This window comes from Austrofundulus limnaeus, unplaced genomic scaffold (genome assembly GCF_001266775.1).
Source record: "Austrofundulus limnaeus strain Quisiro unplaced genomic scaffold, Austrofundulus_limnaeus-1.0 Scaffold357, whole genome shotgun sequence".
NCBI lineage: Eukaryota > Metazoa > Chordata > Actinopteri > Cyprinodontiformes > Rivulidae > Austrofundulus > Austrofundulus limnaeus.
The window spans coordinates 2,805-12,939 of record NW_013952759.1 but is presented as its reverse complement, the minus strand read 5'-3'; the positions used below and the strand labels follow the sequence as shown (position 1 = coordinate 12,939).

Genomic DNA, 10,135 nt, shown 5'->3' with positions numbered 1-10,135 from the left:
CTTATGAATTATAAAAATTAGTAAGACCGCTAAAGTGCAAACAAAATATTTAGGTCCGCAATTAGCGGATTTGTGCTTTAACGGACTTGTGCCCACCAYTAGAATCTAGGCTATGATTTTTTTCAGGGTTTGTCCTCTTTGAGTTCCTTTTTGCCTCCTTTCAGAGAGGACTCACGTTCATTGGCTGCGTGGGAATGCTCGACCCTCCCAGGAAGGARGTGATCGGCTCGATAAAACTGTGCAACGAGGCGGGGATCCGGGTGATCATGATCACCGGAGACAACAAAGGCACGGCCGTGGCCATCTGCAGGCGCATCGGCATCTTCGGGGAGGACGAGGACGTGACCGGGAAGGCCTACACGGGCCGCGAGTTCGACGACCTCTCGCCYGAGGCTCAGAGGGAGGCGGTGAAACACGCACGCTGCTTCGCCCGGGTCGAGCCCGCTCACAAGTCCAAGATCGTGGGATACCTGCAGTCGTTCGACGAGATTACAGCCATGGTGAGGAGAAACCGAAGCCCTGCTGCAGCTTTCTGCAGACCAACACTTATCCTGTCTGCATCGGTTGGGTCACGTGACAAACTATCAAAGGATGCATGAGGAGCGGTCAGTGAGGCGGGGCGTGTTTCAGGTCTCTGAGAGGCAGTCAGAAGCTGTCATCTGCTCTGCTGCTTCCTGTCTGACACACGCCTCAGAGAGGTGGATGTGGGAGGGAGGCAGAGGGGCAACGAGATAACTATTTGCCTGTCAGATGTAGACCACCTCACAGTCAACCAAATCTGCTTTCAGGCCGTGCACYGASAAATAYTTGCCCCGGTTAGATTTAGTTTCAWCCTGTCTGTGGCCACAGGCAGAAACTCTGATATCAGAGTTAAAAAAAAAACAACAAACATTTTCATCAAGAGTTTAACAGTGAAAGCTGTCAGCRTTCACTCATTTTCCTGTTTACACTTTTTCATGATTTTAATTGTATTTATTTTAGCTTTTAGTTACAGTTTTATTAATTTCAGTTTTGTTCTGCTTGTTTTAACTTTTTTCTACAAAAAATAACAAAATGACTTAGCAGTCAACATTCACTAGATTTTTAATTTGAGGGTTTTAGTATATTTTTCTGTCACCTAATCCTTCACACAGCACTGGTTTAGCTGTAAGAGGTGGGACCAAGTCATTGGGCCTCATGCAAGAACATGTTCGTATTCTTATCCTAAATTTCTCTTACTTTTGTTCGTACGAAGGGTTCGTACGAACATGTCACGTCAGATTCAACTAACTCTTCTATATTTAGGAAAAGTGTGTAAATAAGGAGCGTAAACTGATGAATGTGTGTGCTCGCACACGAGGAGAGGTGATTAGCTTAATCTACCACCCCAAAAATGCCATATATGGTAACGTTTCCTGCCCAACATACCAGGAAGTGTCCATTCATAAATGACATCGCAAAGTAAAAAAGTTACGAGTTCGGAGATCGAAGTCCTGCTCTCAGAGATCCAGAAGAAAAAATCTGTCATTTTTAGCAGCGTCAGACCTGCTAAAGCCGAGGAATGAAATGACGACTGCTGTTAGTGTCGTGTCTCCTGTCACAGAAATAAAAATCTAAATCATATTTATCTCTCTCTGTGGTCCTGCTCCGATTTTTTTTTGGTCACATATTTTTAATTTAAGTGTAAACAACTGTGTTACATAGGTTTCATTTATTCACAGCAGTCATGCACCGCCACCCCCAACCCCCCACCCGACCACAAGTGTCAGATGCGTTTCTGAAAAAAAGCATTTTAAAATGTCTCAAAATTTCAGTTAACTTCATCTTAATATTGTAGTGCTATATAAAAAAATTCATAGCCAATTTATTATAATTTAACCAATTTATGTCGTTAGTCTGTTACATTTAAAATTATAATTGTAATTCAAACAGAATAGCCTCTTGTCAACATAATTATGGGGTGTGATTCAACTCGAAATATCTTCAAACTAATGAAATATAAAGTTATTAGTGAAGAAAACCCGTCTGGATAACAGCAGACTGACTGCTSGTAAAATATACGACAGGTCTGGACCACTCATGAATTTTGTTCGTATCTGAAAAAAATCTTAGAATATGAAAACATTGGTGAATGCCACAAATTCTCCTAAATCACTCGTACGCACAACTTAAGAACAAATCTGTGCGTACGAACRGTTCTTGCATGAGGYCCATTGTAAGAAAAGCTGTAAGAAATGATTTGAGATTTGATTCTTCTAAGAGTTTTATTCAGTCAAATTATTTTCTTTGTTCTGTGAAATTCTGTCTTTGCTTTAAATCCTCCTGTTTCTAATCACTATTAGTCTGAGAGCGTCTTCCTTTAGTCTTTGGTTTTATTTTGCAGTTCTTTCTAATGATCGCTGAATCTAATCCTGTGTTTTCGGATCYAGACAGGGGATGGTGTGAACGATGCCCCCGCCCTGAAGAAGGCAGAGATTGGGATTGCCATGGGTTCTGGGACAGCCGTGGCCAAGTCTGCCTCTGAGATGGTGCTGTCCGATGACAACTTCTCCACCATCGTGGCTGCTGTGGAGGAGGGACGGGCYATCTACAACAACATGAAGCAGTTCATCAGATACCTCATCTCCTCCAACGTGGGGGAAGTTGTCWGGTGAGGACCGATCCCGAGCAGCACACGGAATCAGAGCCCCGAGTCCAGCTGATGTCCCTCTATCAGCCTTTCTGTCTGTTTGTCCGCAGCATCTTCCTGACGGCCATCCTGGGTCTCCCTGAAGCTTTGATTCCAGTCCAGCTGCTGTGGGTTAATCTGGTGACAGACGGCCTTCCTGCGACGGCGCTGGGCTTCAACCCCCCAGACCTGGACATCATGGACAAACCTCCACGCAATCCTAAGGAGCCGCTCATCTCYGGCTGGCTCTTCTTCAGATAYCTCGCTATAGGAGGTACTGTTCAACTCCGAACACAGAAAACTGAGCTGCAAAGCTCTAGTTTGGCACTTTTTACAAGACGGGGTTCTCTGCAGACACAAAGCAGGCGTACCTGAAGCGTGTAGGTATTTCTCAATAAACACTGACTCAGGACTCAGAATTTTCCTATGTGCATCTAAAAAGATGAGAAGTGAAATGACAGAAATTAAAAACAAGTCTAAAAGTGTCAGACGGAAACACGCTGGATCACTGAGAACATTAACCAGCATCAATTCCATAAAGACTCTCCACATCACGGTACTGTTCCTGTTTTTGCTTTCTGTTAGTCACCCGTTTTCTTTTCTCGTAGGATACGTGGGTCTTGGAACGGTGAGCGCAGCCATGTGGTGGTACCTGTTCGACGAAGAGGGTCCACAGGTGTCCTTCTATCAGCTGGTGAGCTCAGTTTCATGAAAAAGTGCTGAGTCAGCATTCACACTATCCTGTTTTTACTTTCTTCCCTTTGTCTTTCACGCTCAAACAACTTCTGCGTATTGTCTGCTGTTTTCCATTTCATATTTAGAAACTTTAGCCTTAATTGGAAGTACAGTGTTATGACTTTTAGTATGTTGTTTAAAGTATGTTGAATTATTTAACTTTATTTACAAAACTTTTCCTATAAAAAGCATGTAATTTGTTCTGTATTTCACAGTACTTGCTCTACTGTATTTTACTTCCTATTCTACCTTTAGCTTTACTGTCATCCTAATGTTAACTACTAGCAACATTTTTGACAATTTAAGCTTTAGTTAATGTTTCACTACTTGTAGCATTTAGCTATGTCTTTGCTAGTTAGCACAGATTTAGCTACATTTAGCTTTTCTACATGCATACATAAATATGTACATGAATGCACATAATGCATAAATRCATACATACATAAATACATGCAAACAGACATATATAGAAAAATGACATGCATATGGACATACAGACAGATAAAGACATACTGTACATACATGTTTTGAATACCACCAGTCCAGATCAGAATCTGGGACCAACACATTCATCCCATGTCCCCTCTGTCTCTCTGTTTGCAGAGACACTTCATGCAGTGCACAGAGGACAACCCCGTGTTCCAGAACATAGACTGTGAGGTGTTTGAGTCCCGCTACCCAACAACCATGGCTCTGTCGGTGCTGGTCACTATCGAAATGTTTAATGCTCTCAACAGGTCAGTCACGTTGTCGCTCAACAAGACGGCTGTCTCTCTGAGCCACAAACAAAGTACCGTATTTTCCGGACTATGAGTCACTCTGGAGTTGCACCTGAAGAGTCACATAAACCGTACTTGTCACAAGTCTCGGGCGCCCTCTCATGGCTACAGACGGTAATGCTGASTCTTTGGTTCGTGTCAGTCAGTATGAACTAAACACATCAGTCAAAMCAATGGGTCATGAAATGATAAAACCATAGCTAAGTCTTTTCAGTGTACAAACCAGCCAAACTCTGAATAAAAAGTGCGACTTGTAGYCTGGAAAAGATGGGAAAGACTTAAAGTTGTGACTTTTAAATTCTGTTTGTAAAACGGGATGAGTGGAAGCTGCTTGTTGCCAGGAAGGCTTAAGAAGAATTTCTCGAAGGCTTTGTTAGGTGGAGCAGTTCTGACGAGTTCCATCGTGTCTCCAACAGTCTGTCTGAGAACCAGTCCCTGCTCAGGATGCCTCCCTGGGTTAATATTTGGCTGCTGGGAGCCATCATCCTGTCTCTGTCCCTCCACTTCCTGATCCTCTACGTTGAGCCTCTGCCGGTGAGAAACCTCTGAATGTTTGGCTGAATTGAAGCGGATTATTCAGATTAAAAAATTACAAATATAAGGCAATAATGTTTTAGCTTGTGTTTGTCAGTAAAATATGTCATAAATCACTGGATGGSTTTAAATGAATGTCAGTTTAGTTGATGAGCGTTTCATTTGTTTTGTCTCATCGTGCTTTGAGTGATGTTGAGAGGCCTTTCTGATCTCGTGTCGTGTCCCGTCCCTCAGCTCATCTTCCAGGTGACCCCTCTGCGCTGGTCCCAGTGGATTGTGGTCTTCAAGATCTCCATCCCGGTCATCCTCCTGGACGAGGCTCTGAAATACGTCTCCAGGAATCATTTAGAAGGTTTGTTAGCTTTTTGTTGAACAACTTGGAACACCTGATTTTTTTCTTTCTTTGTCTTCTTGTCTCTGTCTGACTGGTTCCTGCTTTTCTTCTCCTCCTGTGCTGCATCTTCTCATCCAGCCTAAACTCTTTTTTTTCTCAGCTGCTGTGAAAAGGTACTTTTACTTCCTCCTTCTTTTTCTCTGCTGCAGAATGACGCAGCTGCAAATAGATCCAACAGTTTCCCTAAAACCACTGTGTCTTTGTCTTTTTTCTTCTTCCCTCCAGCAGATGAGGAGGAGAAGAAGTATCGACGGAGGTGGCAGCTCAACTAAGAACTCTCCCTTCAGCACTCTCGCATAGTTAGACACACACACAAACAAGGCTACTCTCTACCCTTTATGAGCTTTTCTGTTCTCCCGGCCCCTCGGCACCCCCGTCCCCTCTGCATGTCCAACACAGCACCACTAGAAACGAGCAAGGCTTGCGAGAGAGAGAGCTCGTTTGTGTTCCTGCGAGCATGGCTTTGTACGGGTGTGAGTGGATGAGCATCAGGTGTGTGTGTGTGTGTGAGAGAGAGAGAGARAAGAGTCCAAAGTAGAATTTTATAGCTGCAAGAGAGAAAAAAAAAGAAACTTGAGTGATTGTGCCCTGAGCTTTTAAAGGATTTTTGTTTATTTGCTCCTTTTCACTGTACAATACGAACACAGAGGTGCGAAACTGGACTTTGGGGGCCGAGAAGAGGGCRGCGAACACTGGGGGATATCCGGTGGGTGGGCGAGGAGGGCGGGGCTATTGTTACGAGCAGAGACTGAAAGAAGAAGCTGAGCGGTGAGGCCTGCTGCGGAGGAAGGACTGATGGATGCACAGWTTGTGGGGGGAAGAGGGGGGCGGGGTCCTGGATCTGCTGCTCACAGCTGGAGGAGCATCATCAACTCCACTGCTCCGCTTCCAGTTTTCCTTTTCTGGATCTCCACTTAGTCATTCCTGTAAGAGAGCTCTCTGTCTCAGGAGGCAGCTGTGGGCTTGGGGGTGGTCCTGGTTCTGTTGGGTTCTTTTTATATGGGGGTGGGAGTTAAAGGTGTGAATAGCTTTACGCTGCTTGGCTGCTTCTCTCAGCTGGGAGGAGCTGAGGTTTAGCAAACACACAGAGCAAAATCAAATGAATCAATCAAAATCCTGGATCCAGTTCAGGATTAAAACCGAATCACTTAAACTGAGCGAGGTCTGTGGAAAAATTCTGAACAGTCAACAYCTTACCTGCTAGAGATAGCTCTTTGATTGACTTCAGTTTGGAGAAAACAAGTTTATTTCTGACAGGACCGATGAGTTCGAGTTGGTGTTTCACCAGACTTCAACTGTTTGACTAATTGGGGACAAAAGATGCATGAAAATATGCAAATTTTCAAGAATTGTTTTTGAGTTTGTGACTCAAGTGGCCAGCGAGACTTGCAGCCTCATTTACAGCTTGCACAACAGTCTTCTAGTCTACGCATTTAAAATTTTGTCATCGTTAGTATGTTTTTTTTTATTATTTTTTTTAGACTTGGACATGTTTCCTGTCAGGTCAGAGCTCCTCTTGCAGATAGCCCATCGTAAACTTCAGGAACTAGTCTGAGTCCAGTGAGAAATACCCTGAACAGTTAGTTCTAACACAGCAAACACCAGTGTCTTCAAACACCAACCTGAAAACAAAATGTTCACAAAACACTTTTTTTTAAACTTTTTTATGATTATCTACAGAATTATTTAGTTATTTGCAAGAGCAAATAGCAACTGCAGCTAGCAGTAGCATTTTCAAAGCACATTGCTGCAAAGAGTTTTTTTCATTTTAAACACCTTTCTTGTTGTACAGTGCTAACTGCTTCTGTCGTTTGGATCATATATGTGAACAAGGATGTAATGTGAAACTGATGCTGTAAAGGTTTATGAAAAAAAAAACGTTACAGAAACCACAACCTGATCTCTCACAACTGAGTTGTTTTAAGTCTTAGCTGCGCTCAGTTAGCTGTTAGCTTTTCRATCCGATCAAAATTCAACACATATTGTCCAAACTGAGGTTCTTCACAGAGCTATCTGCCGCAGGTTAGATATTATTTGTTCATGTTTACTTAGAGCTCCATTTCAAACTAGAATAAATTATTTAATGGCTTCATTAAATCGCTGAAAAAAAGTGGAATTTAAACAAAAAGCAACGCATCAGCAGGCTGGACCGTTTGAGTTTTAGCCTTTATAATCTTCCTATCATGGAAATAAATGGGAAGGAAAAAACACAGTAACAGTTTTTTCTCCTTTTACTTCATCAGCTGTGGAATAATAGTAACTGATTTATTTGACCCCCCCCCCACACACACACACACACACACTCACACACACCTACTTCCTGTGTGCTGCTTCCTCAGCTCCTCTCGCTCCAGCACTGCTTCAGCGGTTTATTTGTTTTAGATAGTATTTTTGACTGAATGAACCCACGGTACATGGGTTGTCTTTTAAGTCTTTTTGTGTTTTTGGAGGTTTCATTTTGGACATTGGTGCTCCGAGGACTGGGTCAGCAGTGTGGGYGGGAGGGAGTGGGGGGCACACGTTTTATTTAGCTGGATTTAAACCAGCGTTCTGTGTCGGTTGCTTTAAGAACAGAAAAATAGGGAAAATAAATTTACACTAAACTACTTATCATGACTTGAACCTTTTGGRCAAATTGAATGATCTGACTTTTAAAMCTGTTGTGTGTAAATRAACTGAATGYRCAGATTTTTCTTCTTTTCTCTCCCKTTGTTTTTTCAYGCGACCACTTCAGTGACGATGCGTGCAGTTTAAAAACGGAGGGAAAAATCCACCCTTTAACAGGTTCTTACTGCAAGTCAGCTGTTTGCTTTGTGTTCTTGTTTACTTTGAGGCTGTGGGGCGGGGCTTTCCAGATGTTTGCAGTTTCACATGCTCTCTGGGGTCAGTCCTGATGGAAATCAGATTCCTGATCTTTGCAGAAACAAACTGAGGGGGAACTGGAACAATCAGATATCAGGGTGGAATTCTCCTTTAATTTTAGATTCTAAGAGCCTGAATGTGTCCCTTCTGTCCAGAGCAGCAGACACCTCCCCCCCACTTTTGTCCCTCTCCCACATGCCCAGCGCTTTGTAACATGCTGACACTTGGGTCTGTTTCCGTTATTTACTGCTGAATCCTAAGTTGTGTACAATCAAGAAAACTAGGATCGCATGGAAAACTTGTTACAGTACTAATAACCTGATAAAAGTATGTAATATTTCATTTTTACATCAAACTTCCAACAACAAAGATTTATGAGAAAACCTATTTTACTATTTTGAGCACATGACTTCCTTGAATCTGTGTTTTTTTTTAATTGCTCCTGTTTAGTTTTCTACAGGGATTTTTTTGTTTGTTTGTTTCTGTCTTCTACCATAGAGAAAAAAGGAAACAACATTAAGATTAGACCAGAGTAGTGCTTACGTAAATTAGTGGCAATGACGCTGATCATTTCGGGGGCGGGGGGCTGGCTGGCTATCTAGTGGGACAAAGTTGATGGAACTTGCTAACGACCTGTGTCTGGTTTACACTGAGCAACAAGCAGCGATGACGTTTGGAAGTTTTGCCGACTCGGACTCGATGGGAATGCAGGCTCTAGAGACTCACATCGGTCCCGTCGGGTCCAGCGGGTGTAAATGTTGCACAGCCCCACACCCCGCCCACACCAAGCGCAGCGCTTTAATGTCCTCGTAATGGCAGAGGAGCCCATTGAGGTATATTTACCTCCATCCAAATGTTCCCTCTCTTCCTGGTCTCAGAGACCGGAGCGTCTCCAGAGCCTGACTTCCTCCTCTGAGCTCTTCAAAGGATTCTCTGTGTTGCCTTGTTAATATTAAATTGTGGACACGTAATTTTATAAACAACAGAGATGTGGAAATAAAGATTATTTATCTTGTTATTTAAACAAAGCCTCTGCGTTTTTTTTCTTCCTGGAACTTCTTTATCAGGACGATGTTTTTAATCTCTCTGTCTGTCTGCAGGGTTAACTAAATATTTCATCTACCTGTCGAAGGGTTTTTAGCAGAGGTGTAAAGTAATGAGCCAACTCGATTCAAGATGGCCACCACAGCAAATTGACCTCAGCCTTCAATCTAAATTTATTCATAAGATTTATTAATTTCATTAAAAACAGACTAAAGTATATATACAATAGAAGAAAACAAATCACAAATAAAATGAAAGGCAGCAGAAAGTAGAAATATATTGTATATATTTTTTTTAAAAGTGCTTTATTTGTCATCAATGCATGTTGTGATGAAATTTGTGTTCTGCAGTTGACCCATCACACGTGAGAAACACCCAAGTGGAGCAGCCCGTGGAGCAGTTGAGGGTTTGGTGTCTTGCTCAAGGACACCACGACATGAGCGTGGCGGGGAGTCAAACCTGTAACTTTCAGGTCCCAAGTCGGCTGCTCTACCACTGCACCACAGTCGCCCCATTTTTTCACATATCTGCCCTTTTTTTTTCCCAAGAATAAATTCAAACTAAAGTAATTTACAAGAAAAAAAAATCAGATTTTTCTTGAGCAACAATTAATACAGATCAACATTATATTTCTTATTTCTTTAACAAACCAATGTTTCTCATTCTCTTAAACATAAACATTGATCTGGCATTTTTAACCTCACTCTTCAGATTATTCCATAATCTTATTCCTTGGATTGAAGTGCACCGTTAATTCAAACTGGTCCTAAATTTAGGTTTCACAAACACCTCTATTCCTGACCAAACACACGTTTCCTTGCTTGTTGTATATAAACAGAACATTTGAAGCTCAAATCTTACCTGCTGTAATTCTGATCAATAAATCAAAAATTATTTCTGTGTTTTATGTTTCCGTGGTTGAGGTCACATGCTTGAGCTCAGGTTGCATCAGGAAGAGCATCCAGTGCCAAACTATTTGTCAAATGTCTTGTCTGAGTTTCAAAAAAGATTCCAAAAAGTTTTTTGGAAAATAAAAAGTAAAAAAATAAAATAAAAATCTTGCGCAAGTTTTCTACCTTGTAGTAATTTCTTTAAAGTGGCACCACTTTCCTCTCATTTCCAGTAATGGGAGGCTTGTTC

At 42.1% G+C, this 10,135-nt stretch overlaps 1 protein-coding gene across 2 annotated transcripts in view; it reads left to right on the top strand.

Annotated features, from left to right (window-relative positions):
* LOC106528045 (sarcoplasmic/endoplasmic reticulum calcium ATPase 2) overlaps window positions 1–8,975 on the top strand; it is a 68,113-nt gene extending 59,138 nt beyond the window's left edge. Inside the window, exons 14-21 of one of the 2 annotated variants that reach the window (XM_014023098.1) lie at window positions 165–500; window positions 2,409–2,629; window positions 2,719–2,921; window positions 3,256–3,341; window positions 3,986–4,119; window positions 4,578–4,695; window positions 4,930–5,047; window positions 5,318–8,975. In XM_014023098.1, the coding sequence (XP_013878552.1) occupies window positions 165–500; window positions 2,409–2,629; window positions 2,719–2,921; window positions 3,256–3,341; window positions 3,986–4,119; window positions 4,578–4,695; window positions 4,930–5,047; window positions 5,318–5,361 (1,260 nt within the window). In that variant the 3' untranslated portion in view covers window positions 5,362–8,975. Of the gene's footprint in view, window positions 1–164; window positions 501–2,408; window positions 2,630–2,718; window positions 2,922–3,255; window positions 3,342–3,985; window positions 4,120–4,577; window positions 4,696–4,929; window positions 5,048–5,314 lie in introns of both variants that reach the window. The other variant, XM_014023097.1, reaches the window with a different exon arrangement.
* Window positions 8,976–10,135: the final 1,160 nt, after the last annotated feature.